This window comes from Sapajus apella, unplaced genomic scaffold (assembly GCF_009761245.1).
Source record: "Sapajus apella isolate SASKATOON/1434 unplaced genomic scaffold, GSC_monkey_1.0 scaffold47, whole genome shotgun sequence".
In the NCBI taxonomy this organism is placed as follows: domain Eukaryota; kingdom Metazoa; phylum Chordata; class Mammalia; order Primates; family Cebidae; genus Sapajus; species Sapajus apella.
In genome coordinates, this window is record NW_022436987.1 from 12,732,960 (window position 1) to 12,756,737 (window position 23,778).

Genomic DNA, 23,778 nt, shown 5'->3' on the forward strand with positions numbered 1-23,778 from the left:
CCCCCTTCCCCCCTTTCCCCCTTCCCCCCTTTCCCCCTTCCCCCCTCCCTCCCTCCCTTCCCCTGTCCCTCCCTTCCTCCTTCCCTTCCTTTCTCCCTTCTTTCCTATTGTCTGTTTTGATCTGGGCTTGCATAAGGTCAGATGGAACCAGAAATGTTCCATGGACCCCTGGGCACCATCTGCCTAGCCCGATGGGAGTCTCTGGCATAGTGCAGGTGGGGAGTCAGGGGAGACTACTCACATTTGCTGTGAGAAGGCTCCAGGTTGATGAGGGCTGGGTTCTCTCTGCAGGGGCACCTGAACTGGCCCCCCTTCTGCCTGGTGATGCTGAATGTGACTTACTTGACCCATCAGGTCACTATTAATCGCTTCAACCGAAAGGTGAGTGCATCAAACAGCCAGCCTCCAGGGCAGGGCCACAGTCAGCCGAGGGGCATGGAGTTCAGGGGTGGAGGGGCTATGAGGCTGAGTCATGATTTGAGGCAGGGGTAGGGAGGGGGCCTTCTTTAAAACATAATGCAAAATTAGATATATTTGGAAGCAATTATAATTAGAATGCTTGTGGCCACTCTAATTTCAGGGGTGGAAGTATACCAGGAGGGAAGGGATATTGTTGTGACAGAAAAAAAGTTGGAAAGGCAAGAGACAGTGGGCTTAAATATTTATGACTAAAAGATCTCACTTTTGCAATTTTTACAAAAACCTATGCCCACATGAACACATTATGACTAGGGCCCCTACCAAGAAGTGAGGAGCCCTGAATGTCAGCTTCATTGGCTTAACTAAATCCACCTCTATCAAGAAGGCTGGGGTATCCAACAACAGCCCACCCCAAGTGGGCATCCTTCCCAGAGGGCCAACCTTTGCTCCTTCCAGCAGGTGGGCAAGGGGGACTGATCCGTCTTCTCCTCAAGTCCCAAAGTTGTGACTCTGCCCCCAATTCCTGAGCCTCAATCTGCAGATTTCCTTCCATTTTGGTTTTAATTTGCATTCCTGTTGGAATCTGCCCTTGAACACAGAGTGCATCACACTTTGTGGTGCTTGTAGGAACAGGGCTTAGGACAGTAGGTTTCCCATGGGGTGGAGGCTTGAACAGAACCCTGAGCTTCTTTTCTTAGTTTATAAAATTTTTCCATTAAAAATATCAGCAGTAAAATTTACCCTACTTAAGTATACAATTCTGTAAGTTGTAACAAGCACCCACAGTCATGTAGCTACCACCTCCAACCATGTTACAGAAGAGTTTTACCATCCCAAACACGACCTCCTGCCTTTTTGTTGCCAACCCCTTCCCCACTTGCTGACAACCATTGTCCCCTGTTACTATAGTTATGCCATTTCCAGAATGTCATACAAATTCACCAGAGTGTATGGTGACATTCATCCATATTGTTGCACAGATCAGTAGTTCAATCCTTTTTATTGCTGAATACTATTCCATTTTATGGATGTACCATGGTTTATGTATCCATTAACCAGTTGAGAGATAATTTGAGTTATTTCCAGTTTGAGGCAATAGCAAATAAAGTGGCTGTAAACATTTACATACAGGTTTTGTGTAGATAAAGTCCCCGGGAGTAGATTTCGGGGTTGAACGGGAAGGATGTATTTAGCTTTAAAATACTTGCCAGACTGTTTTCCAGAGTAGGCATTTAGCATTCCTACCAGCAATGGATGAGAGCTCCAGGAGCTTCGCATCCTTGCCAGCGCTTGGTGGCATGTGTTTGTTGTTTGTTTAGTCACTCTAATAAGTGTCAAATAGGACCTCATTTTGGTTTTAATTTGCATTTCTCTGCTTATGTTGAGTGTCTTTCCATGGGTTTATTTTCCATGGTATATGCTCTTTGGCGAAGTATCTGTTCAAGTCTCTTGCACATTTTAAAGATCATGTTGTTCTACTGAGTTTTGAGAACTTTTCTTGTATATTTTGGATACAAGCCCTTTATCAGATAAAAATATAATTTTCCAGTCTGCAGCATGTTTTCCCACCTACCCACTAATGTCTTTCAAAAGACAAAAGTTTTTTTTTTATTTTGATGGTGTCCTGTTTATTAGTTTTTTTCTTTTTATGATTCATGATATTGGTGTTGTACCTAATGAACCTTGCCAAAAGTCACACAGAATTTCTTTTATGTTTTCTTCTAGAAGTTTTATAGTTTTAGGTATTGCTTTTATGTGTATCTTGCATTTTAAGTTAATTTTTGTAAATGGTGCAAAGTATGGGTTGAGATACATTTTTCAAATGGGAGTAGTCAATTTTTCCAGTACCATTTTTTTGAAGAGACTATTATGTCTCCATGGAATTGTCTTTGAACCTTTATTTAAAAACCAATTAATGTTTAGAATTATTTATACACTTTTCATTTTGTCCTATTAATCTATCCTTTCACTGATGCTACACTGTCGATTACCATTACTTATTATTAAACATTAAAAATTAGGTGGTATTGTTTTGTCTTTTTTTTTTTTTTTTTTTTAGACAAGAGTCTTAGAGTCTTGCCCTATCATCTAGAGTAGAGTGCGGTGGTGCAATGATAACTTGCTGCAGCCTCCACCTCTGCCTCCCAAGTAGAAGACAACAAGTGTATGCCACCATGCCTAGCCAATTTTTAATTTTTTTTATAGAGATGGGGGGGGTGTCTCCCTGTGTTGCCCAGGTTGGTCACAAACTCCTGGCCTCAAGGGATCCTCTTGCCTCAGCCTCCCAAAGTGTTGGTATTACAGGCATGTGCTACTGTGCCTGGCCTAGCTATTGTAATTCCTTTAACTTTTCATAGAAACTTAGAATCAGCTTTTTGATTTCTATCAAATGTCTTCCTGGGATTTTGACTTGCACCTAATATATAGATTATTTGGAAAAAGAATTGAAATCATAACATTGGTGAGTCTTCCAGTTCATGAACATGGTTCATCTCTATTTTTTAATGGCTTCTTTTATTTTTTAATTTGTGTCTTGTAATTTTTAGTGTAAGGATCATACACATTTTAATAGAGTTATTCTAAGTACTTTATATTTTTTGGTGCTATTGTAATTCTGCTGTTTTTGTTTTACTTTCCAATTGCTTATTACTAATGCAAATATAACTTATTTTTGCATATTGAGCTTATATCTTGCAATGTTACTAAGCTCACTTATTAGTTCTCATATTCTTTGGGTTTTTCTACATAGACAATTATGTCTTCTCCAAATAGAGACAGTTTTATTTCTTCCTTTCCAATTACTATGCTTTTAATTTATTTTTTCCTGCCAATTGCACTGGCTAGGACCTCTAGTGTGATGCTGAGTAAGAAAGGTTGAGAGCAGTCATCCTCGTCTGATCTTAGGGAGACTGCATTCAGTCTTTCACCATAAGTCGTGATGTTAGTTGGAGGCTTTGCACAGATGTCTTTTATCAAGTTAAGAACATTTCCTTTTAATCCTAGTCTGCCGAGAGTTTTTTATTACCAGGAGTAGATGTTGATTTTATCAAATGCTTTTTTCTGCACCTATTGGGCTAATATTGATTTTCTTTTTCAGATTATTAATGTGATAAATTACATTAATTTTTGTATGTTAACCCAGTCTTGCCTTCCTGGAATTAACTTCATTTGTTATATTATCCTTTTTATATATTGTCGGGTCCTTATGATGGATATTATTCTAAATTTTCTTTTCTTGTAATATGATAGTTTACTATTAGTAGTAGAGTAATACTGGCCTCATATAATGAGTTGGAAAGTATTCTCCCATTTTTAATTTTCTGGAGAAGTATGTGTAGACTTGGTAATATTTATTCCTTAAACATTTGGTAGAATTCAACGGTGAAGCCATCTGAGCCTGGGTATCTTTTTTTCTGGGGAGATTTTGAAGCACGTATTCAATTTCTTTAGTAGATGTAGAACTATTTTTGGTTATGTATTTCTTCTTCGGTAAATTTTGGTAGTTTGCATCTTTCACACAATTTGTCTATTTCATCCAAGTTGTCAAATTTATAAACATTAAGTTGTTCATCATATATTCTTACTATACTTTTAGTTTCTGTGGACATGAATCTATGTGCCATATCTAATTCCTGACATTAGTTATCTGTGTCTTCTCTCTTTTCCCTGACAAGCCTGGCTAGAGGCGTCTCAAACTTACTGTTCTTCTCACAGAATGGCTTTATTGGTTTTCTCTATTATTTTTATGTTTTCTATTTCATTGATTTCTGCTATCTTTATTATATTCTTTCTTCTGCTTATTTTAGGTTTAATTTACTCCTCTTTTTCTAGTTTGTTAAGGTAGAAGCCTATGTCATTGATTTGAGACCTCTATTCATTTTCTAATATAAGCATTTAGTGCTACAGTTTTCCCTGTAGGTATTGATTTAGCTGCATCCTACAAGTTTTGATATGCCATGTTTTCTTTCTCAATCAGTTCAAAATACTTTTAAAGTTATCCCTTTTGATTTTTATTTGACCCATGAATTATTTTAAGTATTTTATTTAATCTTCAAATATTTTATGATTTTCCAGATGTCTTTCTGTTATAGATTTCTAATTTCATTTCATTGTGTTCATAAGACATAATTGGTCTAACCTGAATTCTTTTACATTTGGTAAGATTTATTTTATGTTCAAGAATATACTCTAAGTAAATGTGTATTTTATTATTGGGTGGAGTGTTCTATGAATGTTACTTAGGTCAAGTTGGCTGATAGTGTTGTTCAAGCCTTTTAAATTCTTACTAATTTTTTATCTGTTTATTCTCAGTTATTGAGAGAATGTTGAAATTTATGACTATAATTGTTTATCTATTTTTCCTTGGAGTTTTATTAGTTTTTTTTATTCACATATATTGAAAGTCTGTTATTTAGGTCCATAACATTCAGGATAGTTATGTCCTTTTGATGAATTAACTCTTTTATCCTTAGGTAATGGCCATTTTATCCTGGTAAAAGTCTTTGTTCTGAATTCCACTTTGTATGACTTGACTGTAATAGCTTCTCCAGCTTTCTTTTAATTAGTATTAGCATGTATATGTAACTAATATGTACATTTAAGATGTATCTTTTTTCATTCTTTAACCTATGTGTGGCGTTTTATTTATTTATTTATTTATTTATTATCTATTTATTTATTTTTGAGACAGAGTCTCACCCTGTCGCCCAGGTGGCAGAGTGCAACAGCGTGATCTCAGCTCACTGCAACCTCCACCTCCAGGGTTCAAGTGATTCTCCTGCCTCAGCCTCCTGAGTAGCTGGGACTACAGGTGTGTGCCACCATACTGGGCTAATTTTTTTTTTTTTTTTTTTTTTTTTTTTTTTTTTTTTTTTAGTAGAGATGGGGTTTTACCATGTAGCCAGGATGGTCTCAATCTCCTGACCTCGTGATCTGCCCACCTTGGCCTCCCAAAGTGCTGGGGTTATAGATGTGAGCCACCGCACCCAGCCAGCTTTTTATTTAAAGTGGGAATTTTGGCCAGCATGTAGGCTCATGCCTGTAATCTCATTTTGGGATTACAGCCATCTGAGCCTGGGTATCTTTTTTTCTGGGGAGATTTTGAAGCACGTATTCAATTTCTTTAGTAGATGTAGAACTATTTTTGGTTATGTATTTCTTCTTCGGTAAATTTTGGTAGTTTGCATCTTTCACACAATTTTGGGAGTTTTAGGCAGGTGGATTGCTTGAGCCCAGGAGTTCAAGACCAGCCTGGGCAACACGGCAAAACATGATCTCCACTGAAAATATACATATTAAAAAATTAGTCAAGTATGGTGGCACATGCCTATATTCCCAGATACACAGGAGGCTGAGGTGGGAGAATCTTCTGGGCCCGGAAAGTTGAGGCTGCAGTGAGCTGTAATTCCACCACTGCACTGAACTCCAGCCTGGGTGACAGGAGTGAAGCCCTGTCTCATAAATAAATAAATAAATAAATAAATAAATGTGGGGTTATTTTCAGTGGATAAATAGTTGAGCCTTCCTTTTTAAAAAATCCAATCTGACAACCTCCACCTTTTAATTGGGGATGTTTATACCATTTATGTTTAATTTGGTCCTCAACATGGTGATGTTTATATATTGTTGCTATTTGTATTCTGTTTGTGACATCTGTTCTTTGGTCCCTCCTTCTTCTTTTTTCTGCCTTCTTTGGATTGTTTTTAATGACTCCATTTCATCTCTAATGTTGGATTATTGTCTATACTTTTTTCTCCTTCCATGATTGCTTTAGATATCATAGTATGTAATTTTAATTTGTCACAGAGTAGCTACAAATAATATTATATTGCATTACATATTCCATAAGAACTTTATAACAGTATATTGCTGTTTCCTTTCCCCAAGCCTTTGTGTTATTGTCATAAAATTTACTTCTATATTTATCACAAACTCCAAAGTAAATTTTTATTATTTTTCCTTAAGCGGTTAATTTATCTTCTAAAGAGAACTTTAAAACAAGGAAAGTTTATATTTATCCATATATTTACCATTTTGTGCTTTTTATTCCTTTATGTAAGTCAAGATTTGCATCTGTTATTATTTTTCTTCTGCTTGAAAGACTTTAACACTCATGTAGTACACATCTACTGGTGATAAATTCTTTCAGCTTTTATAAGTTGGAAAGTCTTGGTCTTTATTTAAAGAAATATTTTCACTGAATATAGAATTATAGGCTGATTTTTTTGTTTTAGTCCTTTAAAAGACTTTGATACTGTCTTTTTTTATTGAGGAGAAATTGACATGACATAAAATTAGCATTTTAAAGTGAATAATTCATGGCATTTAATAAATTCCATGTTGTGCAACCATCACCTCTGTATAGCTCCAAAACATTTTCATCACCCCAAAAGGAAACCCCATACCGATTAAGCAGTTTCTTCCTATTCACCTCTCCCCACAAGCCCTGTCAACTACAAATCTGCATTTTGTCTCTGGATTTACTTATTCTGAATATTTCATGTAGGTGGAGTCAGACAATATCTGACCTTTCGTGTCTGGCTTCTTTCATTGAGATCTATGTTTTGGGGGTTCATCCACATTGAAGCATGTATCAATGCTTCATTCATTTTTATGGTTGAATAATATTCCATTGTATGTATATATTATAGTTTGTTTATCCATTCATTTATTGATGGACATTTAACCTGTTTTCATATTTTTGACTATTTGAATAGTGCTGTTATGAAGTTCCACTATCTTTTATCTTGCTTATTTCCAATAAGAAATCTGCTGTCATTCTTTGTTCCTTCATACATAGTGTATTTTTTTCTACCCCTTCTTGCTGTTTTTATGATTTTCCTTCTATCACTGTTTTTAAGCAATTTAGCTATGATAGGCCTAGTAATTCATTTCTTTTTTGGGGACTTCAATTACATGTGTATTAGGATATTTGAAATTGACCCACAGATCACTTATGCTCTCTGTTCATCATTTTATTGGGTCTTTTTTAATTCTCTGCTTCATTTCACATAGTATTTATTGCTCTAAGTTCATTGATCTTTTCATTTATAGTGTTGGAACATGTAAATTCCATTCAGTGTTTTTAATCTCAGACATGATATTTTTCATCTAAACAAGTTTAATTTGGGTCTTATTATATCATGAACGTCTCCCCTTCTCCTGTTTTCCTCTACTTTCTTGAGCACATATAGTTTAAACAATTTTAAAAAAATTGTATTTCATTTTCTACCATGTGCGTCTACTATGTGTGCCATTTCTCAGTTCTGATTGATTTTTTTTTCTTTCATTATAGGCTGTATTTTCCTGCTTTTTTGCATGCCTGACAGTTTTTTAAATTGAATTCCAGACATTGGGGATTTTGCCTTGTTGGATGCTGGATATTCTTTCATTTTATTTTTAAAAATATTCTTGAGCTTTGTAATAGTTATGCTACTTGGAAACAGTTTGATCCTTCTGAGGTTTGCCTTTAAGCTTTGTTAAGTAAAGCCAAAGTAGCCCTTATTCCGAGTGTGCTTTTATTCTTTACCCTTCATACCAATGCCCTGCTACTAAAGCGATACCCTTCTGCATACCCTGCCCTACCCTCTACATATTAGAAGGTTTTTCTATTCTAGCTGGTGGTAGCTCCGACTATTCCCAGCCCTGTGTTTAACTCTGGATTTTTATGTCTGTTCCTTTTAGGTGTTTTTTCTCTAGTCTCGGTTAATTTTCCTAACCTGCATACATTGATCGATATTCAGCTGAAAATTCAGGACAGGGTCAGGACAGAGTTGGAGGGGGTTCTGCAAAGCTTCAGAACTCTCTCTCTCTCTCTCTCTCTCTCTCTCTCTCTCTCTCTCTCTGTGCCATGCAAACTCTAGCTACCTTGGCCTTTATGAATGTCCATCTCTTGCCTTCTAAACTCTAGGAAACCACCAGGCTCTGCCTGGGTTCCTGCTCCCTGCACTGTAGCCTCAAACTCTCTAAGTAATAATCTTTAGCAATCATAAGTCTCACCTCATTTGTTTCCTTTTTTTTTTTTTTTTTTTTTTTTTCAGGGATCACTCTCCTGCATTGCTGACTGTTCCCACTGGAAGACTGTTGTTTTACATATTTAGTCAGTTTGTTTGGTCATTTAAGGCAAGAAGGTAAATCCAGTCAGTTGCTGTTACTCCACCTTGGTCAGAAATGGAAGTCCAAGTCCTTATTTCTTAACCTTTTGTTCTTTGTCTTTGCTTGGGCTTGGAGTCCTGTGAATGTAGGTGAGGCTCCTCTCTGGGCTTCAGATATGTATGGTTACTCCCAGAAATCAGAGAGTGCTTATGAATCATGAAGCCCAAGCCCCTGTTTGTACAAATAGGAAGGCTCAGGCTAGGAGAGCCAGGGGCTCTCCTAGGGTCACCAAATTTTCTTTGTGACTCCTGGACTGGGGCTCCCTCTACATAGCAGTTCATGTGCTGCATAATTTGCAAAGTGATGAATAAAACAGCCTAATCCTTTTTTAATTTTTAATTTTTGTGGGTAGATAGTAGGTGTATATATTTATGGGATACACAAGAGATTTTGACACAGGCATTCAATGTGTAATAACCACATCATGGAAAATGGGACATGCACTGCCTCAAGCATTTATACTTTGTGTTACAAACAATCCAGTTATATGCTCTTTTGGTTATTTTTAAATGTACAATTAAATTATTATTGAGTGTAGTCACCCTGTTGTGCTATCAAACACTAAGTCTTACTCATTCTTTATAATTTTTTTACTCATTAACCATTCCCATATCTCCCTCAACCCCTCCACTATCCTTCCCTTATGTCCATGAATTCAATTGTCTAGGTCTTTAGATCTACAAATAAGTGAGAACATGTAAGCTTTGTCTTTCTGTGCCTGCTTATTTCATTTAACATAATGACCTCCATTTCCATTCATGTTGTTGTAAATAACAGAGTCTCATATTATTATGGCTGAATAGTACTCCATTGTGTATATGTACCACATTTTCTTTATCCATTCGTCTGCTGATGGATACTTAGGTTGCTTCCAAATCTTAGCTATTGTGAACAGTGCTGCAACAAACATGGGAGTGCAGATGTCACTTAGATGTATGGATTTCCTTTCTTTTGGGTGTATACCCAGATTGCTGTATCATATGGTAGCTCTATTTTTAGTTCTTCGAGGAACCTCCAAACTGTTCTCCATAGTGATTGTACTAATTTACATTCCCACCAAGAGTGTGAGGGTTCCCTTTTCTCCACATCCTCACTAGCATTTGTTATTTCCTGTCTTTTGGATAAAAGCCATTTTAACTGGAGTAAGATGATATCTCATTATAATTTTGATTTGCATTTCTCTGATGATCCATGATGTTAAAAACATCTTCATATGCCTGTTTGCCATTTGGATGTCTTATTTTTTATTTTATTTTATAACATTTATTTTAAGTTCAGGGGTACATGTGCAGGTTTCTTATATAGATAAACTCATATCACAGGGCTTTGTCATACAGATTATTTGTTACCCATGTATTAAGCCTAGTACCTATTAGTTATTTTTTTATACTCTCCTCCTCCCACCCTCCACCCTCCAGTAGGCCCCAGTATCTGTTTTTCCCCTCTACATGCCATGTGTTCTCATCATTTAGCTCCCACTTATCAGTGACAACATGTAGTATTTGGTTTTCTGTTTCTGCATTAGTTTGCTAAGGATAATGGCCTCCAGCTCCATCTATGTTCATGCAGAGGACATGATCTCATTCTTTTTTATGGCTCCATAGTATTCCATGGTGTGTATAGATACTACGTTTTCTTTATCCATTCTGCCACTGATGGACATTTAGGTTGACTTCATGTCTTTGCTATTGTGAATAGTGCTACACTGAACATATATGTGCAGGTGTCTTTATGATAGAATGATTTATATTCCTTTGGGCATATACCCAGTAATGGGATTGCTAGGTCAAATGGTATTTGTATTTTTACGTCTTTAAGGAATCACCACACTGTTTCCATAATGGCTGAACTAATTTACACTCTCACCAACAATGTATAAGCGTTCCTTTTTCTCTACAACCTTTCCAGCACCTGATATTTTTTGACTTTTTAATAACAGCCATTCTGACTGGTGTGAGATGGTATCTCATTGTGGTTTTGATTTGCATTTCTCTAATGATCAGTGATGTTGAACTTTTTTTCATATGCTTATTGGCTGCATGTATGTCTTCTTTTGAGAAGTGTCTGTTCATGTCCTTTGCCCACTTTTTAATTAGCTTTTTTTCTTGTATATTTATTTAAGCTCCTTATAGATAATGGATATAAGACCTTTGTCAGATGCACAGTTTGCAAAATTTTTTCCATTCTATAGGTTGTCTGCTTACTCTGTTGATAGTTTCTTTTGCTGTGCAGAAGCTCTTTAGTTTAATTAGATCCCATTTGTCAAATTTTGCTTTTGTTACAATTTCTTTTGGCATCTTTGTCATGAAATCTTTGCCGTTCCTGTGTCTAGAATGGTATTGCCTAGATTGTCTTCCATGATTTTTATAGTTTTGAGTTTTACATCTAAGTCTTTAATCTATCTTGAGTTAATTTTTGTATATGGTGTAAGGAAGTGGTATAGTTTCAGTCTTCTGCATATGCCTAGCCTTTTATCCCAGTACCATTTATTGAATAGGTAGTACTTTCCCCATTGCTTGTTTTTGGTGACTTTGTAGAAGATTAGACAGTTGTAGGTGTGTAGCCTTATTTCTGGGTTCCGTATTCTGTTCCATTGGTCTATGTGTCTGTTTTTGTACTAGCACAATGCTGTTTTAGTTACTGTAGCCCTGAAGTATAGTTTGAAGTTGAGTAGCCTGATGCCTCCAGCTTTGTTCTTTTTGCTTGGGATCGCCTTGGCTATTTGGGCTCATTTTTTAGTTCCATATAAATTTTTAAATAGTTTTTTTTTTGTAGTTCTGTGAAGAATATCTTTGGTAGTTTGATAGGAATAGCATTGAATCTATAAGTTGCTTTGGGCAGTATGGCCATTTTAACAATATTGATTCTTCCTATCCATAAGCATGAAATGTTTTTACATTTGTTTGTGTCATCTCTGATTTTTCTGCGCAGTGTTTTGTAGTTTTCCTTGTGGAGATCTTTCACCTCCCTGGTTAGCTGTATTCCTAAGCATTGTATTCTTTTTGTGGCAATTGTGAATGGGAATGCCTTCCTGATTTGGTTGTTGGCTTGGCTATTGTTGGTATATAGGAATGTTAGTGATTTCTATACATTGACTTTGTATCTTGAGACTTTGCTGAAGTTGTTTATCAGCTGAAGGAGCTTTTGGGCTGGAACTATGGGGTTTCCTAGATATAAGATAATGTCGTTTGCAAACAGGGATAGTTTGACTTCCTCTCTTCCTATTTGGAGGTCCTTTATTTCCTTATCTTGCCTAATTGCTCTGGCCAGGACTTGTAATACTATGTTGAATAGGAGTGGTGACAGCGAGCATCCTTTTCTTGTGCCAGTTTTGAAGGGGAATGCTTCCAGACTTTGCCCATTTAGTGTGATGTTGGCTGTGGGTTTGTCATAGATGGCTCTTATTATTTTGAGGTATGTTTCTTTAATACCTAGTTTGTTGAGAGTTTTAAATATGAAGGGTGTTGAATTTTATCAGAAACCTTTTCTGCACCTATTGAGATAATCATTGGTTTTTGTCTTTACTTCTGTTTATGTGATGAATCACATTTATTGATTTGTTTATTTTGAACCAACATTGCGTCCCAGAGATAAAGCCTACCTGATCATGGTAGATACACTTTTTGATATGCTGCTGGATTCAGTTTGCCAATATTTTATTGAAGATTTTTGCATCTATGTTCATCAAGTATGTCTTCTTTTGAAAAATGTCTATTTTAAATCTTTTGCCCATTTTAAAATCAGATTATTAGATTTTTTTCCTATAGAGTTGTTTGAGCTCCTTATATATTCTGGTTATTAATCCCTCATCAGATGGATAGTTTTCAAATATTTTCTCCCATTCTATGGGTTGTCTCTTCACTTTGTTGATTTGTGGTGAGGGTGGGCTGTGCAGAAGCTTTTTAACTTGATGTGATCCCATTTGCCCATTTTGCTTGGTTGTCTGTGTTTGTGGGGCATTATTCAAGAAATTTTTGCCCAAACCAATGTCTGGAGAGTTTCCCCAATGTTTTCTTGTAGTAGTTTTTATAGTTTGAGGTCTTAGATTTAAGTCTTTAATCAATTTTGATTTGATTTTTATATATGGTGAGAGACAGGGTCTAGTTTTATTCTTATGTATACAGATGTCCAGTTTTCCCAGCATCATTTATTGAAGAGACTGTCTTTTCCCCAATATATGTTCTTGGCACTTTCGTTGAAAATGAGTTTACTGAAGGTGTGTGAGTTTGTTTCTGGGTTCTCTATTATGTTCCATTAGTGTATATGTCTGTTTTTTGTTTGTTTGCTTTTATTTTTCAGGCAGAGTCTCACTCTGTCACCCAGGCTGGAGTGCAGTGGCATGATCTTGGCTCACTGCTACCTCCATCTCCCAGGTTCAAGTGATTCTCCTGACTCAGCTTGCCGAGTAGTTGGGGTCACAGGCTGGCTAATTTTTGTATTTTTAGAAGAGACAGAGTTTCACCATGTTGGCCAGACTGGTCTCAAACTCCTGGCCTCAGGTGATCTGCCCACCTTGGCCTCCCAAAGTGCTGGGATTAAAGCATGAGCCACTGTGCCCAGCCTACATGCTTATTTGTATGCCAGTACCATGCTGCTTTGGTTACTATATCTCTGTAGTATAATTTGAAGTCAGGTAATGTGATTCCCCTAGTTTTGTTCTTTTTGCTCAGGATAGCTTTGGCTATTCTGGGTCTTTTATGGTTTCCTATTTATTTTAGGATTCTTTTTTTCTATTTCTGTGAAGAATATCATTAGTATTTTAATAGGGATTGTGTTAAATCTGTAGATTGCTTTGAGTAATATGGACATTTTAACAACATTGTTTCTTCTAATCCATGAGCATGGACTGTCTTTCCATTTGTGTCCTGTTCAATTTCTTTCATCAGGGTTTTATAATTTTAATTGTAAAGATCTTTTGCTTCTTTGGTTAATTCTCAGATAATTTAATTTTACTTGTGGCTCTTGTAACTGGGATTTTTTTTTTCATATTGTTCACTGTTGGCATATAGATATGCTGCTGATTTATGTATGTTGATTTTGTATCCTGCAACTTTTCTGAATTTTTAAAATCAGTTCTAATAGTTTTTTTGGTGGAATATTGAGTTTTTTTTCCAAATGTAAGATTATATCATCTGCAAACAGGATAATTTGACTTCTTCCATTCCAGTTTGGGTGCCCTTTATTTCTTTCTCTTGTTTGATTGCTCTAGATAAGACTTCCAATACTATGTTGCATAACAGTGGTGAAAGTGGGCATCCTTGTCATGTTCCAGATGTTATAGGAAAGCCTTTTCATTTTTCCCCATTCAGTATGATACTGGCTGTGGTTCTGTAATATCTGGCTTTTATTATGTTGAGGTATATTCCTTTTATACCTAGTTTTTAAAGGATTTTTATTATGAAGAGATGTTGAATTTTATTAAATGCATTTTCAGCATCATTTGAAATGATCATATGTTTTTTTGTCCTTTATTCTGTTGATATAATGTATCACTTTGATTGATTTGCATATATTGAACTATCCTCTCATCCCAGAGATAAATCCCACTTGGTCACGATGAATGATCTTTTAAAATGTATTGTTGAATTCAGCTTGCTAGTATTTTGTTGAGGATTTTTGCATCAATATTTATCAGAGATAATGACTTGCAGTCTTTTTTTGATATGTCCTGGTCTGGTTTTTTGATACGTCCTGGCCAGGGTAACAATGGCCTCATAGAATGAGTTTGGAAATATTCCCTCTTCTTCTATTTTTCAGAATAGTGTGAGTAGGATTGGTATTATATGCTCTTCTTCAAATGTTGGTAGAATTCAGCAGTGAAGTCATCAGACCCCAGGCTTTTCTTTACTAGGAGACTTTTTATTACATCTTCTATCTCACTGCTTGTTATTAGTCTTTTCAGATTTTGGATTTCTTTTTGGTTCAATCTTGGTAGGTGTATGTGTCTAGGAATTTATCCATTTCCTCTAGATTTTCTCTTCTACTGGCATATAGTAGCTGCTAATGATCTTTTGAATTTTGGCAGTATCAGTTATAATGTCTCCTTTTTCATCTCTGATTTTATTAGAGTCTTCTTTTTTCTTTTCTCAGTTAGGCTAAAGGTTTGTCTATTTTGTTTGTCTTTTCAAACAAACTTTCAGTTTCATTGATCTTTAGTATTTTTTTATTTCAATTTATGTATTTCTGCTCTGATCTTTATTATTTCTTTTCTTCAATTTCAGATTGGTTTTCTCTTACTTTTTTAGTTCTTTAAGACACATTGTTAGGTTATTTATTTGAAGTTTTTCTTCTTTTCTGATGTAGGCACTAATAGCTATAAATTTCCCTCTTGGTACTCCTTTTGCTGTATCCTGTAGGTTTTGGTATGTTGTGTTCCCATTATCATTTGTTTCAAGAAATGTTTTGATTTCTTTCATAATTTCTTTATTGGCCCACTTGACATTCAGGAGCATATGAAACAGTCTAATCTTGAAGGGAGGAGGTTAATTCATTATAAACACTTTAAAATCTTAATCTTTTCCTATCCCATTTTTTTCAGTGTAAAACTATCATAATAACCCAGGGTACATTTAAATTTAACCTTGATAATATGTAGTAGAGGTTGTAGCCTTGAATTTAAAGTGTTTGTGATAATTAGAGTGTGTTGCATATTTAACAAATATTGATTTAGCCCCGATTTATGTCAGGTCCAAAGGCAGATGCTGGGGATTCAAAGATGAATCAGATATAGTATCTGCCCTTAAGAAACTCAGTTCACTGGAGATCTTGATGTGGAAACAAATAGATTTTCTGTCTTATTGGTCAGCACAGAGATAAGGAAAGCCCAGATCAAGGGTGTGTAACCCCAAGACTGGGAATTTAGGGAAAATCTCCCAGAAAAAGTTATCGGAACAGAATCAGGAAAGAAGAGAGTGGTCGGAAGGTCTCTGGATTTGTGTTTATCTGGGCATTAAGATGCAGCTTGCCTCCTGTTGTTGCATTTCTTGTTTCATTGTATTTTTCCCATAAAATAGTTTTAAAATCCTCCCATGCCACTTTGACTGTGATTTGGCTGCATGTGCCTGAAACAGCCTGGCACATAGCAAATACCTAAAAAATTTTTGTCAGATGATGGATGGATGGGTGGATGGATGGATGGACTGATGGACAAGCTGTGCTCACACTGAATTCCCTCCCAAGGTGACTGTGGATTCGCAGCCTGTGTGGCCACCTGTGAGCAGGTATGGGTTCAGAATCGAGGACACAGGCCACATGTACATGATCCTGACTCCCTCACACATCCAGATCCAGTGGCTCCACAGCTCAGGACTCATGATCGTGGAGGCCAGCAAAGCCAGCAAGGCCCAGGGCCATGGCCTGTGTGGTAAGGTGGGACCCAGCTGGGGAAAGACAATGTTTTCCAGGTCAACCTCTGCCTCCAGACATAATTCCTTCTGGAGCAGGAAAGGCTGTAACAGAATACCAGGCCAGAGGTGGGAGCAGGAGAGCTGCCAGGGCAGGGAAGCCTAATGTCTTGTGTCCTGGGGCCAAAGCTGCCAGTAGGGAGATAGTAGGGGCTGCAGGGACTCACCTAGTTGTCACTTCAGCCGGGATTGTCTGTCAGCTTCCCTGACAGCCTCCTAAAGTTGGATAATCCTCTCCATCTGCATGAGCCTGGGCATTTCACAAAGCACTTCCACACTCTTATCTCACTTATTCCTGGTAATCCACACAACAGCACTGAGAGATGGCCGTTGGTATCCCCACCGAACCAAAGAAGAAAAGGGGTTCAGAGAGATTAAGTAGCTTAGCTAAGGGCACACAACAGAGTTGCCACAATACACAGAACTAGTGCTCTTCAGACCACAACATAATTGCAGAGAGCATGTCCTAAGGGATTGAATGTATTGTCATAAGGAAAAGAGCTACAGGACAAGCCTGGATGTGGGCTGCTGCTCATTTCTGGGGCATAAGTACATGGACACTCATAGGGCACTCCATGACAGGCTACCATGATTGTCATTATGGGTAAGCTAGAAACACTCATGACACATACACGCACACACACATACACCCTCCATCCTCCACCTGCAGCCCTGGTGATCATTCACACTTTCATATTCATGGCTCTCTGCATTCAAAATGCCCTCTACACATGCACTAACACATGCAGGTCAGCTCCATGCTCATTCTTTCCTTTGTTCAACGCGTATTTGCCATGTACCAGGCACTAGGGATAAAACAGTGAACAAAACAGACAAAATTCCTGTTTTATGATGCTTCTTACACCAAACACTTCTTACACACATGCCACCATCACCACCACCACCACCACCATCACTACCACCACCATTACCATCACTACCATCATCTTTTTCTCACCATTTCTTCCTTCTCTTCTGTTCATTCCCAGCAAATGGCACTGTGGTCAGCAGTACCCTGGTGAGCCAACTCCTCCCTAGGATACCTTTGTGTCACCCCTCACTGACTTAAAGCCTAGACCCAAAGTGTGACCATGGGGACCGTTAATAAGATATGAGAATTTGCCTTTAATTATGCTTTATATTCACAGAATGGTGGTTAGAGGTGTTGAAGCAGAAGTCAGATCATTTATATCTCCATTTTATTTGACAGAACAAATGATAGCTGGGCACCCTGCTAGAAAAACTTGGGGGAGTGCTGAGATAAATGAGAATCTAAAAGAAAATGAGTCTTTGCGCTCAAAGAGCTACAATCTTTTGTGAAAGGCTGACCTGCAAGCCAGTGACTGTTACACAGATTTTGGAAGGTCATGGGTGGTGCATCTGAGGCATCCTTGAAGTAAGGACATCTGAGAAAGTATTTCAGGCAGAGGGAGCAGCTTGAGCAGAGTTGTGGGCAGGAAAGTGTGTGTCTGGAGCACATAGATGGTTTGTGAGAGTTGAGACCAGAAGTTTAGGTCACATTAAAACCTGGGACAGATAAATTTCACCCTTACCCCCATCTCAGTGCCTTAACCCAACAGAAGCTTATTTCTGGCATACATAAGTTCCCAAATGGATAGCAATGATTCAGAGATCCAGATTCCATCTATCTTCTGGTTCTGCCATGTTAACATGAGTCTCCAAATTCACAGGAGAGGAGGCAGTTGGGAAGGTTTTATGGACTAGGCCTGGAGGTGGTACTCATCACCTTCACTCACATGCCATTGACTGGGACTCAATCAGATGATCTCACCTAGCTGCAAGGGCGTCTGGGAAGAATACACTGATGGCCCAGGAAAAAGAGGGAACAGTTGTTATAATTAGCTAGCAGTCACTGCTAAAGCAGATTTTTTGGGGGGTAGCTTTTTATTTTGCTGAAATATAGCAAAACTTATAAAAATTTGGAACTTGCAAAGATAGCATAAGATAATGTATACCTTTTACCCAGATCTACCAATGGTTCACATTTTACCCCATTTGCTTTTCTCCTTCTCTCTCTCTCTGTGTATACACTTTTATATGCACATTATCTATATATGCATTTTTCAGAACCATTTGAAAATAACTTCAAGACATCGTATCCCTTTACCCCCTAAATACATGTGTATTTCCAAAGAATAAAGACATTTTCTTTTATAGCAGGTTTCCTAGTTTCCCTTCACTTAATTTCCCTCATCTATAAAATGGGGATAATTCTATTATTGACCTCAAAGAACTGTGAGGAATACAATAAGTGAGAGCTGACGACATGAGTGTGGTAGTGATGATCGTGGCTGCTGGGATTGTTTGGCCCCTTTCAGGTATCTGTGATGGAGATGCAGCCAATGACCTCACCCTGAAGGATGGCTCGGTGGTGGGTGGGGCTGAGGATCCTGCTCCCTTTCTGGACAGCTGGCAGGTGCCCAGCTCCCTGACCTCGGTGGGCCAGACCCGCTTCCGCCCAGACAGCTGTGCCACAACTGACTGCTCACCCTGCCTTCGCATGGTGTCCAACCGCACCTTCAGTGCTTGCCACCACTTTGTATGTGCCAACTGGGTCCAGCGTTGGGGGCACCTCCTAGGCTAACTGGGGATGGCAGTACCTACTTGCAGAGGCTCATTGTTCCTTCTGGGCAGGGAGGGGAGGAGTTGGGTCCTGGGATGTGTGGCATCAGAGTAAGCAGCACTGCCTGATGCGTATGCCCAGGTGTCTCCAGAATTGTTCTGTGAGCTGTGGATCCGGGACACCAAGTACGTGCAGCAGCCCTGCGTGGCCCTGACTGTGTATGTGGCCATGTGCCACAAATTTCACGTGTGCATTGAGTGGCGGCGTTCTGACTATTGCCGTGAGTTTGGGGGGCCAGGGGTACCCTCCTTTGTGACTATTGCTCCCATCCCCTGTTAAAGTGGGAAAAGGCTCCCTGATATAAATTCATGTACAGTTTCCCAGGTTTACTCATTCATGCATTTATTGCATTAGTAAATTTATAAATATTTTATATGTTTAATTTATATTTAATTTTTATATTAAATATAAAAGTATATACTTTTTATATTAATGAACTTATTATAATTCATATGAATATATTAGCACATAGTAATTGTATTGTCATTTAGTATTTGCTTTCTTTGCATCTCTTCTCTGAAAGTGGAGCCTGCAACCATCGCCCCCTCCCAGCGTGGTTTTGAGGTTGTTGGGGAGAGTGTGCCGAGTGCTCACATAGGCCTCCCCCACCCTCCCGACACCGTCCAGTACATCTTAGCTCCCTCTGCTTCTTTTTTGCTCATCTTTCTCTTCTTGCAGTCTTTCCCCTCTTTCCTGCAGAAAGGAGATGAGATCTGCCTCCTCCTCCCCCAATTAGGTTTGACTGGTGGGGTCTACAGGGGTGGCCTGGGGTAAAGTAGCTTGATTTATAAATGTGAGCACATCCAGAAAGGCTGGGATCAGCTCACAGGAGGGCCGCACCCACAATATGACAAGTAAAAGAGGAAAAGACAAAAGTCCTCTTGGGTTGTGTTCTTCACACTGTGGATTCCAACTTAGTGAGAATGAAATCAGTTTAGGGGTCAGCACCAGCATTTAAAAAATACAATAGAATAGAATGAAAAACACCAGTGTGTATTGCTCATAGAAAGTTAGTGTTATTTTGTAAAAGAGATTTTTTATTTTATATAGAAGCAGTTTTCAATACTAAATACTCTGAAATCACTCAAGGAACTTGAAAATGCATGGACCCCACAATCAGAGATTCAGTTGGCCTGGGGCGGGCTCCCTACAATGGTATCTCAAAACTTCCAAGGGATTCTTGTGTAGTTGAACTGGAGGACCACTGTTCTACATGCTTGTGTGTATTGGGCCACAGCGTAATATCTACTTTTTGCAGTCAAGGAAGTTTGAAAACACTGATCTAGAGCAAGGGGTTGGCAAACCTTTTCTGTAAGGAGCCAGATAGCAAATATTTGATGCTTTGTGTGCCATATGGTCTCAGTCATAATCCTCAACTCTACCTTTTTAGTATGAAAACAGCCTTAGACAGAATATATATAAAGGAACAGGCATGACTGTGTTCCAATAAAACTTTGTTTGCAAAAAACAGACAGTGGGCTGGATTTGGGCTGTGGGCTGTACTTTGCTGAGTCCTGATCTAAGGAAGGAGGTGATGTCACCAAGCCCTTTGACTTAAACACTCTCTGCTGAGCCGTGGATGACACTCTGAACCCCCTCCTCATCCCTTCCTGTTCTTTCGGCCCTCAATGGGGAGCCCTGCCTAGGGTCTGAGGTAGGCCTGATGCCAACTGTGCCCTTGCAGCCTTCCTGTGCTCCAGTGACTCCACATACCAGGCATGTGTGACGGCCTGTGAACCCCCCAAGACATGCCAGGATGGGCTGCTAGGCCCTCTGGACCCAGAGCACTGCCAGGTGCTGGGTGAGGGCTGCGTCTGCTCCGAGGGCACCATCTTACACCGGCGCCACTCCGCGCTCTGCATCTCGGAGGCCAAGTGCGGTAGGTTTCTCCTCTCCCTGGGCAGGGTCTCCAAAGTTGACCTCGCCTCCTGCTGACCATGGCTGAGACCCATCTGTAACCTTCCAGGTCTGCTTAGGGGTGGTTAGTACCCCAGGGAGAGTCTAGCCTGGGAAGGTCTGGCGTCCCCACCTTCCTCAGTCCCCTGCACCCTGCCATGCCCCTCTGCAGCCTGCACTGACAGCATGGGGGTGCCGAGGGCCCTGGGGGAGACCTGGAACAGCTCCCTCAGTGGCTGCTGCCAGCAACAGTGCCAAGCCCCAGACACCATCGTTGCGGTGGATCCGGGCTGCCCCGGCCCCCGCCCTGAGAGCTGCCTGCGATTTGGGGAGGTGGCCTTGCTCCTACCCACCAAGGATCCCTGCTGCCTGGGGACTGTCTGTGGTGAGTGTCTGCCTTCACTTCCTTGGACCTCAACTGTAAAACAGCTAAAAGCCTCCAGCCCTGCACACTCTGTCCAGTGGATGAGAGAATGCCTGGGGGCAGGGGTAGAGGCTCAGGAGCCAGTGCAGGGAGTGCTGTGGAGCCAGGCAGCCTGGCCACTCTTCCTCCCCCACCTGTAGCCATGTGGCCTCAGGCAAATCAGTTCACATCCTCTGTGCCTTCGTTCGTTCTCCCGGGACATGAGCTGACAATCGGGCCCATTTTTGGGGTTGCTGTGAGGTGGGGCGCATGTTGACAAATGTTAGGTCTTGCTGCTCTTCTGTCCCAGTTCTGAACACTTGTGTGACCCTCAAAGCCTCATCTAGGAGTGTGGGTCCTGGGGGCAGTGGGGAGGAGTGGGGCCAGGTGTCCAGGGGCTAGCCAGTGCTGGACAGCAGTGGGGACATCCAGCCTCCAGGTGACAGGCCCTGTGGTCTCTGGGCCAGTGTGTAACCAGACTCTGTGTGAGGGCCTTGCCCCCACCTGCCGCCCAGGCCACCGCCTCCTCACCCATTTCCAGGAGGACTCCTGCTGCCCCAGCTACAGCTGTGGTGAGAGGCCTGGGGCGGGGAGGGTGGGGACGGGCTGAGGGCAGTGGGGGGAGGACGACTCTGGGGGCAGGTGCCCAGGTGTGGCCAGGCGGGTTCCTCTCCCAGCACCTAAATCCAGCCTTTTCCCCAGAGTGTGACCCAGATCTCTGCAAGGCAGAGCTGGTCCCCAGCTGCCGACAGGACCAGACCCTGATTGCGGGCCGCCTGGGGGACTCCTGCTGCACCTCCTACTTCTGCGGTGGGTCACCGCCAGGGCACACAGCCAGATCATGGTCTGCCAGCCTCACCCCTGTGTCCTTGGGCAGCTGGGAGGAAAGGCTGGGGGGTCTTCAGATGGGGTGGGCAAAGGGAGAAAGACAAGCTCACTGTCCAAGAAAGAGGGTGGGAGGAAGAGGGTACCGGCCCCGTGTTACCCCCTAGATGACTGAGCAATAGGAAACTGGTGCTTGTTCAGTGTAGTGGATGAGAGGGATGCCTCTCAGTGGACAAGAGGGAGAACTTTCAGATTCTGATTCCAGAACGGATCACATGAGACCATGAGATGCTGCTATTAGCTTAGCTCCTGCCACACCTGGGTTGTGGAGGAGCCCCTACCTACTATGTGCTAAGCCCCTATGCAGGGACTGCTGTTACAGCATTGACCCTCTTTCCCCTCAGCTTGTGGTGACTGTCCAGATCCCATCCCCGAGTGTCAGGAAGGGGAGGTGCTCACTGTGCACAGGAACACCACAGAGCTCTGCTGCCCTCTGTACCAGTGTGGTGAGTCCTGGCTGGGCACACAATGGGCCATGGTGGGAAGGGGCCCTTCACAGAGTCCTCGCCCCAGGACCAGTGGGGGTTGACTGGGGGCAACAGAGCGGGTGTGAGCTCTGGAGGGCTGAGCAGCTGAAGCCAGGATGAGTGCAGGCCCACCTGAAGAAGCTGGGTCAGCCTGTCAGGCTGGAAGGTGGGAGGTCCAAGCCTGTCTCCTCCATGGAGGCTCCCGAGGGCAGACAGAGGCTTGGGTCGAAGGACAAATGCTTGGGTCCCCCCATTCCCACAGCACTGATAAGAGGTCCTCATTCCCCGACTGACCCAAGGCCCCCCCCTTCAGGGTCCCTTTCGCCACTGTGTCGCCATAGTGCTGGTTTCTGGAGGCTATATCACAGAAGGCCCCATGCTGCAAAGCCTCTGAAACTCTTTTATTTTGCAATGATAAAAAAAGGATGCCTTTTCCAATATTTTTATAGGACCTGGTACCTGTATGTATGATACTATACATACATGTAGACATGGATAGTATGTACATATTATGTACTGTGTTCATAGTACCTTGATAGAGAATGCACTGTGTACATAGAACCTCAGTAGTAACTATTAAGCATAGTGCAGCCAGCATTATGGACCGTTTGCTTTAACGGATGAAAATGAACAAAATGGTTTGATTTAACTATGACTCAATTTACAAAAATTGCTTTACACACGGCTAATAGGAGAAGTATGACATTTTTTCTTACCCAGAGCAGAGTAGGAGATGGGCCTCCATCAGGACACCCAAGGACCGCCCTGATTGGTTCAATGTCAAGAGCCACCTCGGAAAAAATGTAGGCTCCCATCCCATGAGAGTTGCCCAGATGACCAGGCCCCACCTGACCAGGAGCTGTTTGGCCACTTGCCACAGTATTTGCAAGACTGATCTGGGCAGAGATTCACTAACCTTTCTCCTTCCCTTCTGTCTTTCTCTTTCTGTCATCACCTCACCCCTGAGCCATCCTTCTGTATTCACATTTCTTTCCATGTTTCTCGAGAGGCAGCCTAGTCATGTGGATGGAGTATGGGCATAGTCAGTCAGCCTCCAAGCCTCAGTTCCGCTCTCTACCAGCTGTGTGGCCCAGGGCAACTTACTCACTCTCTGAGCTGAGGTTGCTCCTTTGTAAAATGGTGATGCTAGTATTTGCCTTGAGGGGCTGTTGTGGAGATTAGAGATAATTTATGTGAAGGACCTAATGGTCCTTGGTATGCGGTAGGTGCTCAAAAACAGAGGCTGTTGATATGATCACTTTCTCCCAATCTTCATCATACTTTTACATGACAAAAGCACTGTATGTGCGTTGTAGAAAGTACACGTTCCAAGTAAATGCAAGAAAATGAAAATACCATCTTCCCACCTGCTGGATAATTCCATTGCCAATGCTTCAGTGGATACTTACCCTTCCAGATTCTCTCTATGCCTTCAAGTAGATGTAGTTTACCAAAATCAGCTCATTCTGGACATGCTCTTTTTTTTTTTTTTTTTTTTTTTTGAGA

At 40.7% G+C, this 23,778-nt stretch overlaps 1 protein-coding gene across 1 annotated transcript in view; it reads left to right on the plus strand.

Moving 5' to 3' along the window:
* OTOG (otogelin) overlaps positions 1-23,778 on the plus strand; it is a 103,587-nt gene that overhangs the window by 68,479 nt on the left and 11,330 nt on the right. The window contains exons 39-47 of the mRNA XM_032240888.1: positions 292-381; positions 15,754-15,937; positions 18,317-18,537; positions 18,703-18,841; positions 20,306-20,500; positions 20,690-20,902; positions 21,388-21,492; positions 21,623-21,730; positions 22,150-22,251. Of these exons, the coding sequence (XP_032096779.1) occupies positions 292-381; positions 15,754-15,937; positions 18,317-18,537; positions 18,703-18,841; positions 20,306-20,500; positions 20,690-20,902; positions 21,388-21,492; positions 21,623-21,730; positions 22,150-22,251 (1,357 nt within the window). The remainder of the gene's footprint in view (positions 1-291; positions 382-15,753; positions 15,938-18,316; positions 18,538-18,702; positions 18,842-20,305; positions 20,501-20,689; positions 20,903-21,387; positions 21,493-21,622; positions 21,731-22,149; positions 22,252-23,778) is intronic.